General features: G+C 50.4%; 1 protein-coding gene across 3 annotated transcripts in view; it reads right to left on the bottom strand.

The window, feature by feature from the left end:
- Positions 1-25385, bottom strand: part of LOC106743025 (dachshund homolog 2) — a 219268-nt gene that overhangs the window by 71304 nt on the left and 122579 nt on the right. For all 3 annotated transcript variants that reach the window (XM_014616493.1, XM_014616494.1, XM_014616492.1), the window contains exons 5-7: positions 11255-11331; positions 7818-7988; positions 3376-3600 (exon numbers count right to left, since the gene is read on the bottom strand). In XM_014616493.1, coding sequence (XP_014471979.1) covers positions 3376-3600; positions 7818-7988; positions 11255-11331 — 473 coding nt within the window. The remainder of the gene's footprint in view (positions 1-3375; positions 3601-7817; positions 7989-11254; positions 11332-25385) is intronic.

The following is a 25385-nucleotide window of genomic DNA, read 5'->3' on the forward strand; positions in this document are numbered from 1 at the left end:
CGTTTAAGTCACGGTGTCGCGAGGGTGGCGAGCAAGCGGGGGCGAGGGGATGCAAGGGGCATCGGCCATGGGAGCATCGTCGATTTCTTTTTATCGGGTCGCCCCCTCGAGAATCCACCCGTCTTCTGCGTCGGGGAACACACGCAACGAGAAGAAGCTGCTTAAGCGCCGCCGCCGACGTAGCCGCGATGCCCGGCATTCCTAACGTTAAGGCCGGCAAACGCATTAGTTAACGGCCCTGAAAATGACACTTTGTATCGGCTAATGGGTAATTAAAGTCCCGGGGTTACGTTTCGCACGGAATTTATGAAACGTGCCGCAGCTGAGACGCGCGACTCCGCTCGAGTTGACTCGGCACGACTCACCGCGACTCGGACGGATATCGGACGTGTGTTTATGAGGATCCGCCACTTAAAACCTGCGAAAACGTAGATAAGGGATGCGACGAGGCTCGCACGTCCTCGAGAACGCCTCTGCCCGTTCCGCCGAAGATTGCGATGCATCCTTCGGTCCGGTCTCTCTCTCTCTCTCTCTCTCTCTCGTTCCCAGCTTATCCGTCGAGATTCGCGTCCGCGACCAGTGCGCATAAATGCGGCCTTAAATATGCTTTGACTCCATATTCGCGATAATACGAAGAGTCATTACTTAATCGAACCGATTTTCATGATCAATCATTTGATGATCAAGATGAGAAATATTTTATGATCAATATTTGATGTTAAATACGAGTATAGATTCATTGCTTTATCGTAGCCCAAGTAGGAAATAATCGTTGGTTCGGTACTGATTTTTAACGAACAGTGCTAGATGTCAATACTGATTTGATTATTGATAGGATACTGAGACGATAGCAACGGATCAAGACTCGGAAGACAGTACTGCAACTGTACTGATTCTTACTAATGACTGTTATTATTCTGTACAATTGTTAATACCACAATCATACTGTGGAAGAAAGATCAGAATATGGCCGGGGTGCTTGTTTGTACCTGCGGATGTCCATTTTTAACTCTGATCACATATTTAAATGCAACACGAGTGGTTACTTGGATTAAGTAAATTATTAGTTAATATCACTTGACCCAAGTAAACATTCACTGAGTATTGAAGTAATTATTTATTTGAATTTAGCACCTTTCTTTTTGCTGTACGATTCTTATATCGAGGATTTTACGCTTCGCGGATAAATCAACACTGAACAGGGCCCGATACGAGTACACGACTTTGCAATGATCGGTGACGGTGGTGTGAATGTATGTGGTTGAAAACGAGCGGATATAGCCGATCAATGACAGTTCGCGAGCGAAATTGGAAAATTGCCCCCGGGAACTGGATTACGCGCGAGAGAACACCGTCGACTCGCTCGCGACCATCGTGTTTTCCAGCTCTCGCCCGCGTTCGCCAATATCACGCCGTAGAACTGCGATCGCTCGGCTATGAAACCAGCTTGGCGTTGCGTGTCGTTTTATGTTGCTGCTTTTTATTCGTGATAATATTCCTCTCTCTCTCTCTCTCTCTCTCTCTTTCTGTAATCGCATCTGCGGAACGCGCGGTGAATCGGCGATTACGACGCGATACACGTCGTCCTTTACGGTCACATTTCGCAGTATACGATATAGTCTCGTTGCGATACGACTATCGTACATTGGTAAGACTAACAATTAACAACTACAATGGCGACTCGTTCGTACATAATGACATGTAAGTATATACACGCCCATGATCGGCCGTTTATCTCGTTGTTTTCATCGTAAAGTGACTTTTTTCCAATCGTCGTCATCGTCGTGATCTTAGTGGTCGTCGTAGTAAAACCGGAGATACTCTGATCGATATCGTATAAACGACTCGACGATTTACATCGAGATGTCGGCCTTATCGTAGTTAATTCCATCCAAGTTCTCGAACAATCTCGACGCGTGAGAGACAGCTCCCGCGCTTTTCCTTGCCTTCCCCTTTCTCTCTCTCTCTCTCTCTCTCTCTCGCTCGCTCGTTCTTTCTTTTTCTTTTCTTCACACTCCCGCGTCTACGCGTTCCGACAGAGATCCCGCGAGCGGAGATATTTAATAATAACGCCGGCCGATTTATCACGAGGCTTAATGAGAAAGAAGCAGTATGCTGCACGTCATCTCGCAGCGCGCCGACTCGTTTCTTAATGGACCCTGCCTGCATTCATCGTAACCAATCTACGGCGCAAACTCTATCTACCGGCTACGCGGCAACGACATTTAAATTTATTCTCGGACTCGCTCTCTCGCACACGCTCGCAAACGACGCCCCGGCGGCCTCAACGACACGCCGAGGATGGCGTTTTCGCGAACGGACGGTGGATTCGCCGGAGGCGATCACGCCCAGCGAAATACCCGTGCGAATATTTCGCGGGACGACACGCCAAAGTGACGCCCTGGTATATCGGTTTAAAAATTCCGCGCCGATAAATTCAATCGCGAACTAACGTTGCTACAATCTCGCGTTACGTACTGTTTAGCGTGCAGCATATCGAGCAGCCCCTCGCGAAGAGGAGCGCACATCAAGATTGGTATTTTTAGAAAAATTGAAAAGATCTTTGGATATTCAATTAAAAGAAGAAGACAATAAAAGGGGCCATTAAGGGCCAATGCATGACTGTGATGGTTCAAATAGAGGTCCGAAAGAACGTTTGGAAATTAAACATTGTCACGATATTTTTAAGTGATTAATATTAATATATTTGAATTATGAACTATGACATGTATTGGCTTTTAATGGTCCTTTTTATCGTGTTCTTTTTTGCTTGGTATTTTTTTATATTATTATACTTATATTTCTCATATCATATATTATACGTTTCATTTCTATGTACGTACGTTTCATTTCTACGTACATTTCTATTGTTATATATTATACGTCAAAAGATATTTAAACACAAAAATTATATATATATATATATATATATATAAGACGATAAATGAATTACAATTACTAGCACACATAAAAAGCCTTTAATGTTCAACTTGACGTGTATTAACACTACGAGTCTTTCGGGTGTCCGGCTCTCCCAGAGACCACATGACGTTACCGCTTCCACATCGCGTATCCACGTAGCGGCACGAGCAAGACAACCGCGAAAGTCGAAGCACGAAAGGGAGAAGGGACGCGGTGGATGAGGCCGCAATAGAGAGCAAGATAAGGAGCCGGTGAGATGAGGAGGGAGGACTACAAGACGAGGGACATGGGAGCAGAAAGGAAGAGAGAGAGAGAGAGAGAGTTCGAGGAGGAGTAGTGGGTCTCGTCGACGGGACAGGGACTAATGCCTCTTAATGCGGTTCTGGGAGAGCTGGAAGATAATGAAATTGTGGAGAGCGCCCTCAAGTGTCTTAAGAAAGCCCCGCCACTGACCTTTCTCGTAGTTGATTTGCCTCTCCTGCTGCCTCGCGTTGTCGGCCGCGACCTTGAGCAGGCCCTGGATATTCCTCAGCAGGGTCTCCGTACTCGAGACCGAGGGGTCCTGGGCGCCCTGAGACACGGCGACCGCCGCTGAGGCTATCTGCGAATAGTTGAGGGCCTGGGGACTTTCCGAGCCCGGCGCCGGCAACGGCAAGTTCTCCGGCACGTCCGACAAATCTGAAAGCAGAATTTCCGACTTCTTACTTCCCCGGTGCCGCAAGGCTAGTCTCCCTCGATTAACGGATCCCAGTACGGCCGGCGACGCGCCGGCAAACGTGAGGAAACGGACAGCGCGATAAATAAACGTCGTCGTCGTCTATTCCATAACGCGCGCGGCTCATTTCGCGTGAGATTCCTTGGCGGGGAACACCAGGTCCGCGTCGAGAGCAAAACGTCAATGATAAATTTGCCGCACCATCGTCGAACAACGTCCGACGAGGAGGGGTCGGCGAACACGACGTAGGAGACTTGTATATCGCGTGCGTGTCCCGAAGTCGTAATCTCGCGACGACTACTTGTTACCCTTCGCCACTTTTTGATTTAACGTCAACGCGGCCAAGTTAAATTCACGGAATTGAGCGCTACAAGAGAGTGCGCCGGCGATTAGTCGGCTTCTCGAAACCGGCTATTTAGCATCTCTCGCTATGGAACAACCGGGGAACGACGACGACGACGCACGTGCGTATCGTTAGCGACGCTTCCGCGACGCGGCTCCAAGTTCGACGAGGTTATTCGCGTACGAGGGGAAAAATAATTTTGCTGTCGTAGCGAATTAAATGAGCGGCTAAATTTCCAACAAAATGATCATAAACTAACATCTGACGATAGCTTTTGTTAAAAAGTAGCAATGTATTTCTCGTCGGGAAGGTAAACGCATGATTTCAGCACGAGCTAATCGTTCCCGCCGTAGTGCGTACAATTCGAGCGACAAATAAATTTAGCCGCGTTAGCAACGATATTAGCCGTCCCGATTTCGAAGACGCATCTTAGCCCACGGAATTTCAGCTCCGACGGCTGATTCTTCCACCGAGCAGAACGCTCCAATCGTTTCGAGTAAATTTGTACCTGTGGAGCGCGGCCGCGTCGTGATTCACTCGTACAATTTCGAGCGGAAATATTCACTGGGCGATTTTTCGAGTGGAGAATTCACTCAACACGGCGCGCAAAAAAGCCGCCGGAATTCGAATGACTCTCCCCGATGTGTCACTCTCCGAGTGGAATTGGACGGAATTTCGAGAGCGCGAGATACAAGTTGGCGACTAAGCGTCCCGGGAAAATCGTCGGACGAGTCGACCACACCGCGCGATGTAAATCGCGCATCATCGATATCGCGTCGCTATCCGTCGTCTCCTCGATCGCCCGGCGGAGTAGGTCGGACCACCCGGCTTGATCCGAGACACCTTTCGGGAACGGCGCTCCGCTCGAGATACGCCATTGACACGTCTCCGTCTCGGCGCTCTCCGCGCGGGAGAGGGCGAGCGCGATCGCACGCGGTGGAGGATCGCCGGAATAAAGGATGCCTTATGGTTATTGCCGAGGAGCCCGTAGAGTGGCGCGGCGCGACAAGATGTCTGCGTGGGTTCCAGGCTTAAGTGACCGCTCGCGGTACGGCCCACACCGTGGCTTTAGCCCCGGCTGCTTTATGGCCAATGATATGTGGTTTATTGTATCGTCTTTTAATTATCTGCGCGCACCTACAACGCGCCACGGCAATCGGTTACTTATTGCCGTTGGCCGATTTAATGCTCAGCGCGCGCGCGCACCTTCGGTGCCGATCGACCGGCACCTTTTGATAGGGAAGCGCACCGCGTCGCGCCTCTCCTTTTCTTTCGAGCTCTCTCGTCCTCCTCCCGAACCGTCGCGATCCTTTTTCCCCCTCCCCCTCCCTCATCCGTTCTCGGGGCTCTCCTCCTGACCGCTGCCCGCTCTATCTTCCACACCGCGGCCCATTACAATTATCAGGAGAGAGGAAGCGAGTCACCTTGGAATCTCTCCGCCACGAAGGCGTGAGCTCTCTCGCTCTTCTCGCCTCTCTCGAATCCCCCGGCGAGATGGATCCTCTCTCAGCGCGGCGGGAAAAGCGAGGGGCGAGCGCGCGCAGCTCGCCGGAAGATTATCCGACGCTTGCAATTACAACAGAGACGACTCGTCCGGGAGTTGAGAAAAAAAATGAGAAAGGCAGAAAGAAAAAGGAGAAAAGGAGAAACGGGCGAGTCGCGTCCGGGATGGGAGCGAACGAGCGTGATAATCGAGAACGCTCGAGGTGGATCGGCAGCCGAGGGCATCGATCATGTGACTTTTCCTTGGGATGGAAATGTGAAAAGTTAAATTAGTACGCAATTTGATGAAAATCAATCAATTATACGCGATATTTGGTAGGCGATTTTAACGCCCGACGATTTTCTAATTTCGAAGCATTTGGAAATGTGTCCGCTTTTCACGTATCCGGCGAAAAATAATGCGATCGCCGCGCAGACATGGAGGAATCGCGGTGGATCCGATTCCGGGAACGAGAGCGCGAGAGATAGTGGCGCGTCTCATTAAATCAGAACTGCATTCCACGAGCGTGTACACTCCCACGGGCATTCGATGGGGTTCTACTTCGATCACCGCGAGCACAGCGCGAGCGGTTGGGCAGGATGTACTGCCCGACGCGTACGACACGCTGCGAAACACGGATTCCCCCGGCCGCTCGCGCCGCACCGGGCCTGCGGGATTTATACGTCTAAGTCGCGTCCCCTTCGCGGAATTCAACGGCCCCACGCTAATTCGGGGGTACACGCGGGACCCCCTAATTTTGCGAGCTCGCGCGCGCGGTCTCCGGCGTTTTCCCCGCTGGCACGAAGGAGACCGCCGGACGATCTTGCGATTTCTGTGAATTCTAGCCGGTCGCCCCCGCGGTGAGCGCGCGTGTCCCGCTTCGCCTCTAAATCATTTGGCCGGCTTCGGTCCCGCGCATTAAATCGCTCGATCTCGAGAGCAACGAAATTAATTAAGACAACGCGAGACGATCGAGCGCGCAACGGCCCCGCCGTCCGTTCTTCGCTTTCTTCTCTTTTTCTTCCTCTCTCTCTCTCTCTCTCTCTCCTTCTCTCTCCTTCGAAGAAACGTATTCGTGAAGCGGAATCGATTCGAGGCGAGGTACGGATACGCGACTTTACGTGGGGACGGGGCCCCATTAATTGGCCCGGCCAATTAACATGCCGACGCGCGACAATGGTCGGGTCGATTAGGAATCAAAACGATTATGACGCTTCGGTGAATCGGAGCGCCGGAACAAGGGTGGGAAGGATGGCGATACAAAGCTCAGAGCGGAGATCTTCTACCTCTCGATCCATCTTTCATTAGAAAAATGAAACTAAATATCGAAGACGCGAGTCTAATGATCGCTTTGCTCCGGCAGTGGCGCTCCTCGGCGCGAGGACGCCGCGCGCGTTTCGCAGCAGACCGCCGGAAGAGGACGAGACGCTTTCTCACATCGTGAAATTCGGTCCTACGTTTGACGAATCGATCGAGGAGGCTACGATTGCGTTAGATTTCATTAGCGGGTATTACATCCCCGCTGATTCGTAAGGTGATTAAAGACTACGCGCGACTTGGCAACCGCTGCGACGACGTGTTTCTCGGAGCACGATGGAAGACGAATCCCGAGGCGCATCCCTCGTGCTCTCTCGGTAGAGAGATGATGGATGAGAGGGCCTGACCCGCCAGTCGTCTCGAAGAACTCGTCTTTAAACGCGGCGTGTCCGGCAAAATCGATATAATTATTTCACGAGCATGAATCCTCTCTCGGGTCGAAATCAGCCCGACTTTCGACTTTCGTCGAACGCGAGAACGCGCTCGCCTTATCGCGCTCGGTTCTAATTGATCGCGAGAGCGAATGATCGGTCGTGAGAGAACCGACCGTTTCATCAGAGTCTACATGGAGACAGAAATAATTTGCTGACAGAGGCAAATCTTATTCTGTCGCGGCAAAATCTTCCAGTTACCATGTGGACAGACGAGGCGATCTTTTTCAAAGGACTAATTGCCACTCGCTGAATTATTTCGCTGAATCTACAAATTGTTTTCACGTTAGGACAATTTGGTAAATATAGGAAAGCACTATTTTGTTCCGACAACTAATTAACGTGTCCTAAGGATAAATTCGCTCAGCAGAATACTTTCCCTCCTAGTTTGATTACGAATAATTTGTTAATTTAATAATATGTTGATAATTGGTTCTGACAATTGTTTCGTCGTTGTCGCAACGAATATGCAGTAGCAAGGTTGTGATTTCGCTAACAACGGCAACATTATTTTTCCCCGTAAATAAATACGTGGGGTAACGCGAATCGATGGGAGACCGCTGTCTTCCTCCAATCGCCCGCGATCGAGTCATCCTGCGTGCATACCTTCGTCTTTTTCGTTGTCGTCCTCGAGGTCCTCCGACAGATTATCGTCCTCCTCCTCGTCGTCTTGAGAACGATGCGACGCCCCTGCCTCGCTTCCGGAGTGCTCGCCCACGCTTCCGCTTCCCGCGGTTTTTGACAGATTTAGAACCGGGCTGTGACCGTTGGAGGAGCCTGCAAAAACCGCGATACCGCGACGAATTTAATAAAGGGTGTAATTCATCGCGCTTAATACGAGAGACGCATTCATATTCCCCTCTATACGTGATATATGTACACACACACACACACACACCGGGAAGAGATATCGATGTCGGACTTGAATCGAGTCGCGTTCGTGTCCATGTATCTACTGGATACGCGATAACGCCGCGAGAGCGGCGTCAATCTTTCCCGAGGAACGTTCGGTTACGAAGAACGAGAAGCGCGTCCATCGACCGGACTGACAAGTTGATGGATTTTATTTGCCTCCGCGCATCCCCGTTTAGACGAGAACAAGCGGACTATCCACTTTCCGAATCCTCCCGGCGGCCCGCACACTCCCTATCTCTCTCTCTGTTGGCCCCGCTGGACGACCGTGCGCCTCTTTCTCTTTCCGCATCCCTTTTTCCTTGCCCCGACCGCCTGAGCGCGGGCGCGCTCGCGCACGTATTTGATATCCTAGTATTTTAATCCTGACATAGATAGATACTGTTTGGGCAACGGTCGTCCGCGCTGACGCATTGCTCCGGGGCCACTCGTGATCTCACGAGTACACGCACGAGAGTGTACCGGAACATGTACGGGTGTACGACGGTGGGGGTAGGGAAGCTTCAGCCGTTCACACGTACGCGCCCGGAGCTCCGTGTACCTCGTTGGCCGTTGAAAGAGAAGGGTCGCGGTTTTCTCGGCTCTTCTCGGCACGATCTAATGAATCGTACATCTTTTACGTTAAATTGACTCCTACACGCCGGCTACCACGCCAGAGGCTTGAAAACCTCGGCGCGCACACAGCGAAGAGGGGTCCTCGCGTGAAACGTAATCCGATCCGACCAGTGGTAATTGCGCGCATGCATGGAAATGCGCGGGAGATCGCGACGTCCGTCGTGTGTGGCGGAGGAAATATTCCTTTGATTTTCCGGACGGCAAGGAGATTCCCCCTGAGAAAAGCTTCTTCCAGATTTTTCTTCCATCCCCCGTGCTAACAGAGTACCCCGTTTAACCCTGACAGTAACGTTCTAAGCCTACGAGATCTACGCATGTAGATCCTTTCGCTTAGCCCCCTCCTCAGTCGAAATTTTTGTGCCACTTTGACGTAGTAAGTAATTGATAAAGGACTAAAAAAAAATGTGCAAAACATCACGACTTTTTCGTGACGTAAGCCTGTGGTGATGTTACTTGAGCGTCAAGATCGCGGGTGTTACTCTCAGGGTTAAATCGCGATGGAGGCGGTAGAAGTCGAAACGTTGTCTTCGACGGAGGTGGGTTCGTCTCACGGAAGATAAAGGGTTCCATCAGACGGATTATAATATTATAGGGAATCAGAAAGAGAAGGCCGGACCCGCGACAGGACGTAACCCGATATCGGACTTAATCTCCGGGATCCTAAACGCCCGGGACACTCTCCGGCCCCTCAAATCACCTCCCCTACGTTCGTTCGTTGCGGACGGAGCGGAGGGAAAGAACGAAAAGGTAGAAATACAGAAAAGAAGGAGCACAAGGCGGTCGGACTGCCGGCCCGCAGTGCCGTGTCGCGGTCAAAAATCTTTCTGCGCCGGTTGACTTGGAGTCCGCGTCGATCGAACGTACCCCGGGGCCTCGGACGATTAAGGATCTCGCGTTACCGACTTAATCCAGTTGACAGGCGCCATGACGACGCGCAGGTAGGCGAGCAGGTAGATGGGAATACGAGAAACGAACGCTACGGGAAATATACGCGGCCGTGCGGAACCGTCGATCGCGGACGCAACTCGCTGCGTTCTTACGAATGCGAAGAAGAATTCCTCGCGTCACGCTGATCGGCATGATCGAAGAGAGGAGATCTCCTCGATTTGATTAGCTTCGTCTTCGTGCAACTGGACTAAATCGAGATTCGCATGCGACTAAGAGATGCATCAGTTGGTCGGATGAATCGTTGAGCCGACACGTTAAGGCGACGTACGTGTGCGTACACATTCACACTAAAAAAAAAAAACGATTTGGTGGCGATCATCAAAATTTGGTTAAACAGATTCGATTGAATTGCTTGTTTACTGTAACCAAACCATTTTTTTGTATCATATATTATACATAATATATGGTACTAAATGATGTTGCAGTAACCGATCAATTTAATTGAAACTATTTAATCAAATCTTGATAATTATCACCAAATTTGTTCGGTGCAACGAACAAATAGCGAACGAACATCGAAGATGAACGTTCCCCTTGGCGCTTGTCGTTCGTTCATTTCTTTTCAATTATGTTTTTTATTACTTTTAAATCCAAAAGTATACATCAATCAAGAGCTCACTGAGCACGAAAGGTAGGAGCCTCCCACCATTAATGCGGAATGCCACTGTCACATACGACATACACGTGTACATCTCCGTGTAGTCAAGCGAAAGCTACACTGAAAAAAGGATTTTAGGAAGGTACTAAGTACTAAAATTTGTTGAATATTTGCCGACCTAATATTTGATTCCCGCAACTAAATAATTTAGTTCCATACACTGTATATACAGTACTATATATACAGTGCTGTAGTTCCGTATATTGCATATATAGTATACAGGACTAAATTATTTGGTTGCAGTAATCAAATATTTGGTCGGCAAGTATTCACTAAATTTTAGTTTAACTTGTTACCAAATCCTTTCTTCAGTGTTCTGTGACCGAGTGCTCAGTGAGCTCTTGAATCTGATTGGTGTATACTCTCGGAAAAGAACCAACAAATCACAGCCAGGAGCTAATCGAATGTTCACGAACTTCCTTTGTTCTACTGCTTCGAGAGCGAGTCGGCTCGAACGCGAATCGACGTTATTTTCGGATTCGTCCGAAGACATTTATATTTCCGAATCGTAATAATGATTGTTTATATTTGCTGCTCGTTCGTTGTTTGTTCGCTCAATGTATACCTGCATAAAAAAGAGTGCTGGATTCAAGTAAATAATTACTCCAATATTCTTAGCAAATTTTTATTTGGATCACGTAAATTTTACCTGTAACAAGCAAATCTATCTTACTTGAATAATTTACTTGGAAAATATTTTATTTGGATCAGGTAGATATTAGTATCAGAGTAATTATTTACTTGAATCTAGCATTCTTTTTGTTTTTGTGCATCTTTACATTACTAATGGACGATGAAAATATGATTGACGGTGAATCACGCGTTACGTAACGAGGGTATCAATCGCGGTGAATCAAAACGAAGTGACGAGCATGCGAGTGCATTAGTGCATTTGCTTGCGTAACCTTACCATTGTGCGAGCTAAGGTCCCTGGGTTTGTGGTCCAAAGCCAGCGCTCTCTCGGCGTCGCCCCTCTCCTCGCGGAGCCTGCAATAGAGAAAGAGGGAGAAAAGAAAGGTTTCCGTATTAATCCAGGGGGATTTAAATCGAGCGAGCGCGGAGGTGGGCGGACTCCGCTCTCTGTACACGCGTACGGGTATTAATTAAATAATTATTCTAGTCGCTGGGCAAGGGATTCGCGTAGGAAGATAAGTGCCGGGGTCTCCTCTTTCTCTCGCTCACACCGCGACCGTTCCCGTCGGTATCACCGTGCACCCTGTGTATTATCGCTCTTAATCGCTTCACTCGCCGCGACACGCACAATTCGCAATTCGTCTGACCCGTCGCGAAGACAGCGCGAAGCGGCGAGTCGTCTCGCGAAACTCGAAACCGACGGTAAATCGGTAAGGTTTAAGTGGTAAGCGGTAATAAAGTCTCTTGTTGAACGATTTATTCTCGCCGGCACATCCGCAAGAGAGAGAAACGGACAACGCGCGAGGATTTGCAAAGCCGCAAATTTGCGCGCCGTCGCGCGGCTTCCAACTTCCTTCTCCGTATTTTACTTCGATTTCCTCGAGTGTCCGGGTTTTACGAGGTCGGCGCTCGTTAATGCGACTTTACGTTCCCGCGCCACGAAACTTTTAATCTTGGCTTTATATTGTTTGGCACTCGTGCCCTCCGGGTCCGTCACAGCTTACCCGAGAATCGTTAAGATTTCTGTCCCGATGTTGCGGCGCGCATTAAGAAGCGAGCGAGGATCGCGGAATCGGGCGTTCCCGTCGTAAAGCCGCGGTAAGCGGGGAAACGAGCGAGATAAAAGCTTCTTACGAAATTACAGTTTCGGCATCGTCCTCCCAGCGTCGCCAGGAGAGAGGGAGAGATAGAGAGAGAGAAACAGAGACGTGACTCATCTCCGTCGCGATCGGAACGGAATTACCATCGGTGCCGTCGCGCAGATGATTAACCGGCGCGTTCGACCGCCTCTCGGAAATAGTCGTGCTACCGCGAGAAAATAATTTCTGAGTGACAAAAGTTCCGTAGTACAAGCACTTTGGTCGAGGGGGCGAGCGGACAGATTCCTTAATCGCGCGTAAAGAGTTGAAGGGCGAGAGCGACCCTCGGCAGCGCCGAGCAGAAAAAAAGGGGGAAAGGGACCTGCCATCGGTGCTGCGGCTTTTATCGCGAGGTTTATAGCGGAGGTCATCCACGTAGTCGCGGATTTATTTTGCAAGGAGCGGCGAGAGGTGTGGAGAAAGAACGAGAGAGAGAGAGAGAGAGAGAGAGAGAGAAAAAGAGAGCGAAATGGACGCGTCCCCCGAGTGATTAGGCTCTTTCACCGCGCCGTATTCTCTCTCCCGCCCCCGCCCCTCTTTTTCTCTATCTCTTGTCTTGCCTCCTCCATTTTTCTCTCTTCTCGTACTCGACTCACCAAATTATTCTCCCGGGTATACTTTTTCCGGCTTCCACGGGGGCTGCGGTTCGGGGGGCCTCTTTCGCACCTCGAATCGAACCGCGGACCATTAAGTAAGAAGTTAATATCATTAAACATAATATTGGGCGCATCTGGGAGCCGCAGAGCACTTACCGACCCCTCCGTCCACACCCCTCACCCCGTCGGCCCCCCGCCCACCGCAAAACCCTCCTGTCTCAGCCCCACGCTTCGTTTCTGCACCGCGAACTCGGTCCCACCACCCTCCGCTCCCTCCTCCCGCCCGGCTCGTCCCTCTGCAACCGCTTCGCTCCTTTTCACCCTCCCNCTCCCCCCACCTACCCTTAATTTTTTAATGAGAAAATGCTTTCAAAGAGCCGGAGAGAAATACTGTGTCTACGAGCGATAAGTTACGGCGGCGTTAAGGGAAACGGAGAGCGCCTTTATGTGTGCGCCTCGCAGGCCGCAGAATCTGAAGATTCCCCGACGAAGGATGGCCGGAAGATACTTCGCGCTTCCGATCGGGATAGAGTCACAGAGGAATCGCACGAGATCTTATTAACGGTGCAAAAGCGATCGGGGTGGAAAAGGAAGAAGTCTATACGGAAGTAATAACACGACGCGACGACGGGACACTCCAACGAGCGCCGCATACCGAAGACATCGTATTAACGATTTAATTTCGATGATAATTAAATTTTAATTGGTAATACGAGTCCATTAAGACGGGGGGGGGGGTAGCGGGGGACTCAGCGGCGCGTTTCCCGCGCGACTACCGACGGAAGGAAGGGCAACCGACTCTTTATCACGCTTTCTCTTCCATGCGATAACAGACGTCGCAATCTTGGGCGGGCAAAGTGGCGAAGGAAGGGGTGGAATAGCGGGGTAGGATGCGAAAATGAACCAGGTGGAAAGGAAGGAACGGGAAGATAGAGAGAGAGAAAGAGAGAGAGACTGAGAGAAAGACGGCGTGCGCGGAGCGTAGCGCAACGCGGAGTCGATTCATTTAGACGTCGCGGCCTTGCAATAACCGGCAACGAACCGAGGTTATTAAATTTGTAATTAGTCGAATATTACGTTCGACGTCGCGGCGCTCCCCGTGTCTACGTCTATGGTTACTGCCGTCCGCGAATTTTCGCGTGTACGTGCGCCCGTGTACGCGCACACACGCTCGCGTCCGTGGGCGTGTAGCCGCGTGCGCGAATGCGTTAATACGTGTTACGGGTTTCATTATGCGCGCGTAATACGGCTCCTACGCTCACGGATCTCGACGATACGCGAATAATTAGTGATCGCGGCCCTACGTCGGCCCGGGTCTCCTCGGGCGCGCGAGAGAGAGAGATAGAGAGAGAGCCGTTTTTCCTCGACGTCTCGACGAAGGAGGAATAACGAGGCGCGCACCGTATTCACCAGTCGAAATTACAGCCTAGTTAGCCCCGGAGGGGCCCGAAACCGAACGTTTATATTAAATTCGCTCGCGCACCGTCGCGATAATTAATTCGTTGATAAATAATCGCGCCCTGATAAATAATCTGCGAGGCTGCGCGCCGAGAGCCGTTCCCAGTCGTCGTGGCTTCTCGCCCACGCTTTGCGCGAAACTAATAAGCCGCGCCGAAAACGCGCGCCCTTCTGTATCTTTGGCTTTAATTTTGACTCGGTAATGATGGACTCCGCGGGGATTCCCTCCCCGACGCTCAGAAACGGCCGGCTCGAACAGCGGGAGTTCATTAAGAGGCGGCGTTTCGAAGGCCGAGAAAGAGAGAGAAAGAGAGAGAGAGAGGGAGAGAGTAGAGTAGATAGAGCGAAGCTGTCGCGATTCCAGATCACTTCGCGAAATCGGAGCCGCGATCCTCGCGAAACGGAAATCGGTCCGATAGATTTCCCCCTTCCCACCCGCGATAGAAACGCATATTTCTCCTCCTCTTTGCTCCAGACGCCCCGCTATTCTTCTCCCGGCCGTATTTTTCCGGCATTCCGCCGGAGAGATGTATGTTTTTTCGGTCGCTTTGACGTTTTCGATCAAAACAAGCCGCTACAAACAATAGGGTGGGATTTGCGCGTCCACCAAACGCGCATCGTGCGCATAACGCATCCGATAATGACGATAGCAATTGTAATTTCGGCACGACAAAGGGCCTCTGTAAAATGGCGAAGGTATGTCCCCGCGCTCTTCGATCCCGGGGCGCGGCCGTCCAACAGCTTTTTTAATAAACGATGCACGTGCCATCGGCGTTCCAGCATTCACATACGCCAATGAATTTTTATCGCGACGCGTCGCATGTCGTCGCGTGTAAACGTTTTTTTTTCGCCCTCCCTCTCTCCCTCTCGCCCCTTTTTTTCCATGCCTAAATCGCGAGTCCCCAATTATTCGTCGTGTTTATCCCGTTATCGAGTAACGCGCGGAGACTCCCCGCCCTCCTGTCCCCTTCTCCCGCTCCACCCCGTCACCGCGGAAACGTCGTAACACCGATCGACGCTGTTACACATTCGTATATCTATCTCGGGCGACCAGGGCGAAAATGCATTTCCCGGGGAAGGTGTTAATTGAAATGAAAATTTTAATCGCCGTCGAAAAAACTCCAACCTACTTTGCATACGATTAATTTTTCAAGGGACACGCTACTAAAACATTTCGCAAGCGTTCGAGCTAATATTTCGCAATATCGAACTGTTAATGGCGCCGGGAGAAAAAAAAATAGAGAACACACAGCCCACCTCCGGTCGGGAGGGAGGGAGGGGGAGGGGGGTGTAAATTCGACGTGAAATTTCGTAATCGTTCGTTAATTTCACCTACAGAATTAATTTCGCGGCCGGGTTATACGGAACGTATTCTCCGCGCTCCACGATCGCGCACATACGTGTATCTCGAGGGTGGTGGTGGCGGCGTCGGCGGTCTCTTCGTAGATATTTCGTAATCGCAATAATAAACGGCCTGGATTCGCGAGAAGGGTTGTAACACGATCCGGAGGGCCTTCGTGCGGGAGTGAAAATTCCACCCTTAGGACCATGACATTCGAGGCGAAAGGGGTTCTATGATACTTTCTTCTTCCCTTCTCTTCTCTCTCTCTCTCTCTCTCTCTCTCTCTCTCTCTCTCTCACTTCTTCTTTTTCTTTCTAATAATGAGTGTCTTCATTGCGAACGAGACGGTATCTCGAAGGGACACCTCAACTCCCTATCGCGATTGTAAAACAATACGAGTTCTCGAGTATTTACGTCAATGATCGTAAGAGAATGAGAAGCGACGTCGGCACCTAATCCGCTGCCAAATTATACCGGTTTCCGCTCTCGTCCCGAAGATATACGATTTCGCCGATCTAATGAGGGCGCGATCTAACTCGAACAAACGTACGCACGTACGCACGTGACGGGGAGGAAGAAAGAGGCGAACTTAATTCGGGGGACGCACGACGGGGACCATAAATTACTCCCACAGTCCGGGAGATTTCTCACCGACATGGGTTGAGAACTCCCGGTACCTTCACGCGCGAAGGGAATGGATTCGAATTACAAACGATGCCGTCTCCGACAAAAAGGGCCAGGCGTGTTCGCCGGTAGATCCTTACAGATATTATCCGGGCATATCGCGCGAGACGGACAACATTTATCAAACCCGCGTGCGCGACCCGTGTGGAAAGCAGCCCTCTCTGCTACCGGATTCAATCAGCGGATGCCTGACATTCCCTGAACATCAATCGAGCGAACGGAATAAGACGCGTCTGACCCTCTGACATTAATTTTTTATTGTCTTTGATTCCACCGAGTATTATCGCCGAGTCTCGCACGGAAAAAACAGAATCAGATGTCCGTATAATGCAACTGCAGTGCTGCCACTCGGTTACTTAAATCATCTTTTGTCATCTATTTCTTGACAAGCCACTAAAAAATTTATTATCGCCCGATATGGGTCGCGGGAGAAAATTATTTTCTCCGTAAATATCCTCCGAATTTGATCCTCAACGATAGTATACGTACGATGCTCGTTTAGTACGCAAACCGTATTTACTAAACGCTGAATGCATCTCTAATAAACATTTCCCGCTTCGGAATTTGTCTATCGGAAAATAATCGCCGGTATTCGGCAACAAAAGCAGCGCCATCCGTAAAATCCATAAACATCATGTCGGCGCACCCGCGCCGGATACAGTATCAAGTGACTGACAACACGCTACCGCGCTGTGTGTGTGTGTGAAGAGTGCCTCTTAGGAACGCATAGAACCGTGGAAAATTGCAAATAACCATTGTGTCGAATTAATAAAGAGAGAAGAAGAGGGAATGGGAAGAGAAACGAAACGAGACACTTCGCGCGCGCTTTTTCGTCGCGCGTCGTTCCAGCCGACCCTGTGCGTTTGTTTTTTTCTTTTTTTCTTTTTTAATTCGTTCCCGCTCTTCTCTTCGTGAGCCCCCTCGCGTCGTTTTGAGCGATAGACCCCGAGCGGCATACACGAGGCGATCGTGCACACAGGCTACCGTAGCTAACTCGATATCAATCCGCGCGTACTCGCCCTCGCGCCTTCCCGCCGCTCGTAACGAGTCGTGATAAATGACACGAGGCCCGGCTCCGACGATTGAGATTAATTTAGCGGCGCGCGTCTTGCGATTGACTTTGACGCGCGCACAATCCGAGGCGGTCGCCGCGGCACAAGTGGCTCGACCTCTCGAGAGGATCCGCTCTCGATCCTCCACGTTCCTAGCAAATTGGCGTATCATTCCACGAGATAATAGCGACGACGACGCGACGTTGGAAAAAACCTCGTTGAAACTCGGCGGCTGGCGGGAGTCGGAATTATTTCGAGAAATCGATAATCGCGCGGCGTCTCTTCGGGAAAGGAAGAGAAGGGCAGCGGAAGATCAACGGCGGTCGCGACGACGGAAGGCGGTGGTGGCCCCTCCTTTCGTTTCGACGTACCGGCGAACCGGGCTAATTATGTATCCCCTGCGGGACCCCCGCGGACAGGAAATGAGACTCCCCGAGTTCCTATCCGCGTTCCGTGTGTGTGTCTATATATATATATATGTATGTATGTATTTATATAAACCTGCGCACATCCACGAGCGGCGCCGGATACGTACACCCGTGCGACTTCCAGTCGCTCCAAGTGGAAACGCAGTTGGATTAAGCCCGGCCGAGGGGGGGATCAGATACGACGGCGGCGATAACCTCCGACTTTATCCTCGCGCGGGACAGCGGTTTAATTAGACGACGCCCGAGATTCGCCTAGAAATGTTGATTGAGCTAAATTGTTTCCTCGGGGGCACGCGGCACAGAGAGAGGAGCCGTGTCGTCTTCGTCGTCGTCCCGCCGCGTTTTCCCCGACCGAGAGGGATACCTACGCCGTTCCGGGGGGTGCTAAGGAGACAATGCTGATTAAGCGACGAGATAAGCGGCTGTTTAGTCAAACGACTACGGGATCGCTTCGACGGCCCGATTGTCTCGCAGCGCACCGCCTCGGATTTCGGCCGGTCGGTTTGAGCCGGGTGGTACCGGGGAGCTCGTTAATTCGCGAACGTCGACGTAGGAGGACTTAACCCGGGTACTCGCGGGTAGTCTCCTCCGCGTGGGTATGAATATGCATTGGAACGTACGGCGGTGCGAGAGAAATGTTGGAAAAAAGAGCCGAACGCCGCGGAACCGCACTCGGCGCTCTACGATAAGTAGCAGTAAGCCGTAAGTTGTAAGAAACTGACCAATCACAATCGATTATTCTTCTGACATACGACTATGATTAGTTAATTTCTTACGGCTTAAAGTTCGCTACACCTACCGTAGACTCGAATTTAGGCCTGTGGTACACACAAAATGTAAGCAGTAAGCAAATCGACTAATCACCAGTCGACCATTTTCTTTAGAATAATCTCTAAAAATAATGTAGGAATAATCGATTGTGCGGTTATTGTGTATAGTTAATATGTTTACGTTTTACTGCTTACATTTTTATGCGTGTGCTATGGATCCTAAAATTCACGTCGCGATAATGACACGATGATGACGACGCGGTGACACGGGTGTTAATACGCGGGAGCTTGTAACTTACTAAATTCGTAAATAGGAGAACACGCTTGCGGAGCGATCTTTCTGTCATCGAGCCGCCGAAAGTTCGGAGAGTACTCGCGGATGTTAGCTGTCAGAACAGCAGTTAGAATGGAAATAGAACGGTAGCGTGTGTAGTATGGAGAAAGGGTGCAAGAGGAAGAGAGAAACGCGCAGAAAGCGAAGAAGCGAAAGAGAGAGAGAGAGAATGAATCGAAAGGAGAAAGAAAGAAATCTCCAGTGCAGCTCTAATTAAATAACTAAAACAAGCAAGTGGTTTATTAATACCGCGAATTCGCGAGATGCCGCGTTTAGAGTCGACGGTTGTAACGGCGGGACGTGAGAAAGCGGTTGGAATTCTCCCGAATGCCATTCTTACGTAACAGTATCTCCTGTTAAATATTTAATATTTAACATACCGTACAAACGACTGGACAGAGCGATAGCGCCACGGGCGGCATATTAGGTTTCCGTAATAAAGTGTAATGCGTAAGACAAGCCCCGGAGTAGAGAAGCTCGTTAACAGATAGTACTCTGAGTGCACCGGCACTATGCGTCATACATCAGAAATGACGTTCGGGGGTATGCGAGGCAGGGGTGCCTAGAAAGGGTCTGAATTATGAAACGGACCCGCCCGATTCTCGAGGAATGTACCTCGTCGCTACCGTGTACACACGCGCACTCGCTCCTTCGTGTTAGTGCCATACGTACGTACATACGTGCGCGCGCGCGGCTTAAGCAACGCGTAACACGGCCAATTTGTATTTTAACGAACCGCTTTTTATACTCGCCGCTTTTACGGTCTCTCGTAAAACACTAGCCGCGGAAATAAAAGAACGCCGCGCGAAACTACGATCATTACCCGATTCGCCCGCTCTTCACGGTATTATTTAAGGCGCATCGCGCGAAAGGGAGAGAAAAGGAGGAAAAGGAGTCGCGCGCGTCGCCGCAACGTTCCACAACGCGTCGAGAGAAGCGACCGTTTCTTCCCTCTTCTCTGTCGCTGGTTTCTCGCGGATGCAAGGGCGGCACTCTCGGCCGATCCACCCCGTGTTCCATCATCGCCCTGTGCGCGCACGGCTCGAGAGCATTTTTCAATTCCGCGAAACTTTACGATAGGCATCTTCCCCACGAGGTACGGGCGGACGCACCCCGCGCGCCGCGAGAGAAACATTTGTACATAAATCTGAAAATTATGACCTCGCGCCCCGGCCGCGCTCCTCTCTCTCTCTTTCGCTCGCGCGGCTCGCACCACCACCCCATCGGGAAGCAGCCGGGGGCATATGCCTGCCAACGCGTAACGGAGAGATAACCGTGGGCCGACCCCTCTCGACGTACGCACGCACGGACGCGAGACCGCGATCTTGAGCGCGTGTGCATTCTCGTCGCCCCATAAAGCCCCGGTATAAATTAGAATCAGTGGAAAATAAAAATCACTTTTCAGCATCGCGCTGGCCGACCGTCGCCCGCGCGGATCGTTCGATCGAGGGCTATCGCTCGTTATGGGGCATCACTTCTCTTCTCTTTCAGCGACGGGAAAAAAGCAAACGATACACCGAGACAGAGGTGGAAGGGCGAGAACGGGGAGGGAGGACGACGAGATAGAGAAAGGAAGATAGAGCATGATGGGGCTTATCGCGGTTTCGGATGGAGTCAATCTGCGGGGGCTCTCGTCGAATCGGCGGGGCCGTTTTTACCCCAATTCCAGTCCCTCGTGGACTTTTTACGTGTCCCGTCGCCTCGTGTCGCTTTTTTCACGCCGAAGTGGCGCGAGAGAGGATTCCGCTCGGAAACCTTCGGATATCCCTCGCAAAAGCTGTCGCGAGAGTCAGCTCGCGATACCCTCGCGGCTTTTATCCGCTATCCGTATTTACGTCGCTCCGGCGAAGTGGATGAAGCGTTCGTTGGACGGACATATCGGCGTACCGCGTGGTAGTGCGCGATCCTTTCACCCCGCGAGGAGATGCCGACGAGACTTCGATACACTTCTCGCGCGGGGAAGAGAGAGCGAGATAACATCTCGGCCGGCGAAACACTTCAATCGCGGGAGATTAAAATCGAGATCGCCGGGGGGAGGGGAGGATGAAGTGAGTCAATTCTTCCGCAGGAGAGGGAAAGGGATCCGCTCGACATTCGGTGCGCTATCGATTAGACGGTATATCGGAACCACGTGCGCACACATAAATAATTCCATTGCGATTTACCCCTTTTCGTATCGTCGCCCCGAGGCCCGAAAACGGGGGCGAGATGCAAGGCGCAGGGGGTGTCGTGGCGCAGCGTGGCTCGATTCTGTTCGGGGTTCGACGATAAGTCTCCCGTTCGATCGCTTTTCTCTCTCTCTCTTTCTCTCCCCGGTTCTCCTGAACGCCTCGATGCTCAGCCGGCAGGCAAAACGCAAATAAACTCACGGATACCGGCCCCTCGCCGCAGCCTCCAACGCCGCCAGCCACCCACACCGCCCTACCCTGTCCTGCCTTACCATTCCTCCCCCGGCTGCCCGCGCAGCCGGGAGAGTATATTCAAGAAAAATACGCCGTGAGAAAAAATCGAAAGTCATCATGCGAGGGATGATCGCGTGTGCGCGCCACGCGAGAGAGCTGCGCAATCGTTCTCGCGAAATCGCGCCTTTGTGAATGTTCTTCCGTGAAATCGAGAACACTTGCCTCTATACTGAAATTAGTCTTAGCAATTTTTTATTACACTGAGAAAAAAAGTGGCTGAATCAACGAGGTTTTGCTTAAATGAGCACAATTTTCCAAGCGCAATGTTTAGTCCACTAAACAAATTATATAATGTTATATCATTTTCTTTTCTTTTTTTAGAGATTGTTATAATTCAGTGTAAAAGTTTCTTTCGGGTACATGGGAGGATCTGATCGATGGATAATGCGATAAAACGTTCGCGATTTTCCCGTCTGTCTCTCTCGGTGAATGCGTACATACACGACGTGGGCGACGCGTGTGCGAAAATATACGCGTAAAAGGGCCCTTATCGGGTTTGCGCAAGAATAGGATTCGACGACGCTTCCGAAAGCCATAACCGAAACGGTAACCGCCACCCTCTGACTGATCGAACTTATTCTTTTCCTTCATGCCCCCCCTTACGCCGGCGTTCGAGTTCCAGCGATAATATTTGACTGAAGGGGCGGGGGTCGAGATGGCGGCCGCGTCATTTTTCTGGAAAATTGAATAGACAAAATCGAATATTTGCCTACTCAGCCGACGATTCTCTCCCTATGTCGCTCTCGCGCGATACCAGCGATGGAAATCGTTTCGATTGGGAGATGGAAGAGACGACGAGAGGCAGAATATAAAGGCATGATTGAAATCGTTGCGGGGACAGTCGTCGGTCCCGCTGTGAAAATCTCGTTTGGAAAACCTGCGATAACGATCCGAGTAGAAATGTATCTAGTCGGTCTGAGTCGAAAGCTAGTAGCCAGCTAGTATATAGGCTAGATACAATTTTCTCGTTACTAATTCGTAACTGGCTGATTATTCATTAAAAGGTAGAATCGGTTTTGTGATCTAGCCGTTACATATCAGATATGATGGAGCAGATAGCGCTGTTTATTCTAAAATACAGAATTTAGATATCGTATACTCATCAATAGCGTTTAAAATGAGGTAGTAAATTGAGGATAGATTTTTATTCCATACAAATCTTAAGAAAGCAGATGTGAACACGTTACATTATTGCCTGGCAATTAGTTATTTGATTTTTCATCTCGTAACCATAGTCTTTTGTTTAACCACCTATTTTGTTTAATCAGCTAGTCGTTACCTAGCGACTGAGAGAAATGAGCGTTATATTGCTAAATAGTAGCGACATTAGACACAAATTTATTACCTCGTAACTGGACACCTGCGAGATTCAATTTTCACTAGAGGACACTCCGAATTCCGCGTATGACGATATTCGACTCACGTGCTCTATCCTTGCGCGCGCGCGCGCGCGATAAAAATAAAGAGGAGAAACGAGGAGAACGTTTAATCACTGTTTATTAACACCAAACAAGATGACACTCGCCCCTTCGCCTCGCACCTTCGCGCACTTTCTCATCAACCTACGCTTAATTTCTAACCCTTCCGCGCTGGAGCGGAGGGAAGGTGGGAAGCGCCGGGAGTATATTAAGCGACACTCGGAATTACAAATAACAAATTGCAATTTGATTCCCCGCGCGTCGTGCTCGTACGATGGGGCGGCGTTTCCGCAGGGCCGAGGGCGCAATTTATCATTAGTCCGCCGACAATTTGGTGACAGCCTCTCGCGACCTCCGCTCTCAGTCACGGCAAGGGAAGTGTGTTGCACGCGTGAGTAGATACGTTTTACCGCGTCGAGCTCGAGTCCGCGGTTCACATAAACATTTTTCAAGCTCAGAGGCCTCCATTTATGTTCTCCGCATTGATACGATATCGATGTCTCATTAATTTACGTTAATCTTGATGAAATTTTCCCTCGAATTATCTTCGATTGGCGATCGGTCTCGTGATCGGGAGGAAGCGGGAGTGGCGCGTAAAAACGAATCTCCTTCGTGTTCACTTCCTTTCGTGTCGTTGCGGTGAATAAGTACAGCCGAATCGGCGGATGGTTTCTCGCTCGGAATCGCGTACCGGGTGATCCCGAATAAACAGAAGTGGGGGCTAAGCCGGTGGCGGCGAAGGGACCTCGAAGGACGAGCATACGATGGGTGAAACGCGAGGGAGGAAAGGAGAGCAGGAGGATGGGAGGGAGAGCGGGAGGGAGGGAGGGGGCGGACTGAAGCGGTTTATATGGCTGTATGGCTAAAGGCGCATCCCCCGAGCCGTATCGATCGTTGACTTTAAAATTCAAAGAGACCGACAATAGCTTCCCTTTCCGACGGGCCTCTGTACTACAATATCATATTCCGTTCCTTTCGTTTCATTGTCTGGTAAAGCCTGCGCTAATAATAAAAGATTGCTACCCTGGAAGCTATGCCCAGAGAGAAGGAGCGCAAGGAAAAGCGCGAGCGCGCGCCAGAAAGAGAGAGAGAGAGAGAGAGATGAACAGAAGAGATACGACCGAGAAAGAGAGAGGAAGAAAGAGAGAGAGAGAGAGAGAGAGAGGGCAAGAGATGGGGCTCGGCTCGGAAAAGTCTTCCCAACTTCGGTGCTACATCATCCAGATAGCCGACCCATAATGCTCCGGTGAAAAGTTCGTCGAATTCTGCGCGAATTTAATATTCCGCGCGCGACCGCCTTTTGTGCCGCCTTTGTTACGTCGCTGTCATTCCGCCGCGTGTCGTCCGATTTAATTGCGATTCGGCTTGCTTTAACTATTGATTAACACGAGTTACTCGGAGTTTGCACTCGAAATTTTTGCGAAAGAAAGTTTCCGTTCTTTTTTTTACTTTCACCTTTCCCTTTTCGGCAAGAGAGTCGCCCTCTGAGAGCGAGATATCGTCGGATCACGCGGCAAGCCTAATTCGGCACGCGGTCACGGAAAACGCCGGAGAGGAATAATACCGGATAACGGGTTAAGAAGACGATCCGCCGAGATGAAACTGAAAGGGGAAACAGCAGACATTCTTCTGGCAAGAAGCAACAATAAAGCCCGTTCAAATTACATAGGTAACGAGGACAGAAAGCGAGATATTTGTACGGGAAGAAAGGGAGACGGTGTAGCCGGAGGGGACGTAACAATGGACGATCATATTAAATCATAAATGTAAACGAAGATGGTTGAGGGAATGAGAGTGAGACGGAGCTACCGCAGCTCCGAATAATGAAACTCCTGGATGTCCGATCGAAGTCAGAAATACGAGCGCATTTCCATGTCCGCGTCTTGATATCTATTAGAAGCCAAGAGAGAGAGAGAGAGAGAGAGAGGGAGAAAAAGGAAAGGGTTATTTTATTAGCAGAAAATAAAATCTTTCTACACAAAAAGTAAGATTCTGATTAATAGAAATTCGTGAAAGTAAAAATTTCAAGTCACAAAGGGAATCAACGGAATCAATAGATTGTGGTATTTTCTCATGCAGTGGAGGTTCGTTTGATGAGTGAATTTCAGGAATGCGATGACCTCGCGTAACGCGTTAACTGAGAGCGAGTCGAGACCCGCGCACGTACGTCACCTGGCCGAGTCGCGGGAGGCACATACGCGTACCTGAATCGAGATGAAACGTTTCGAGGGATGCGAAATGAAATATTTAGCGATCCATGAGCGGAGCCGAAGCGGACCCCCCTGCGATCACGGGCCCCTTCGTCAGCGCGTTATAGACATCGAAACGGGCAGGAATGCAGTAACCCCTTTTCACCGCGTGTTTTCGCACACGTTTGATTGTTACAACGTCGAACGCAGCCGATGGACTTTTATCTTCCGCTCGTGAGCCCTCTCACCCCATGTAAGTGTCGCGCTTTTTCTCTCCTCTTTCTCGCCCACTATTTCAAATATTTCGCCACGTCAAACTATAAAATCCCGATCCGTCTCGGGCATTCGTACGCATGACGTATCTCGATCGAACGGTCGGTCAATTTTCAATTATCCCCCGATTACCTCGACGGAACGCGCGACTCGATTACTTTGTCTACCCGCGCACACGCGTTATCGAATCAGAGAAGAAACCGACCGACGATTGCAGCGCAAAATGACTACGCATGGGAAACGTTGAAGAGATCGAGGGGGGG

Source organism: Dinoponera quadriceps, unplaced genomic scaffold (genome assembly GCF_001313825.1).
Source record: "Dinoponera quadriceps isolate SergipeBrazil2010 unplaced genomic scaffold, ASM131382v1 scaffold848, whole genome shotgun sequence".
Lineage (NCBI taxonomy): Eukaryota > Metazoa > Arthropoda > Insecta > Hymenoptera > Formicidae > Dinoponera > Dinoponera quadriceps.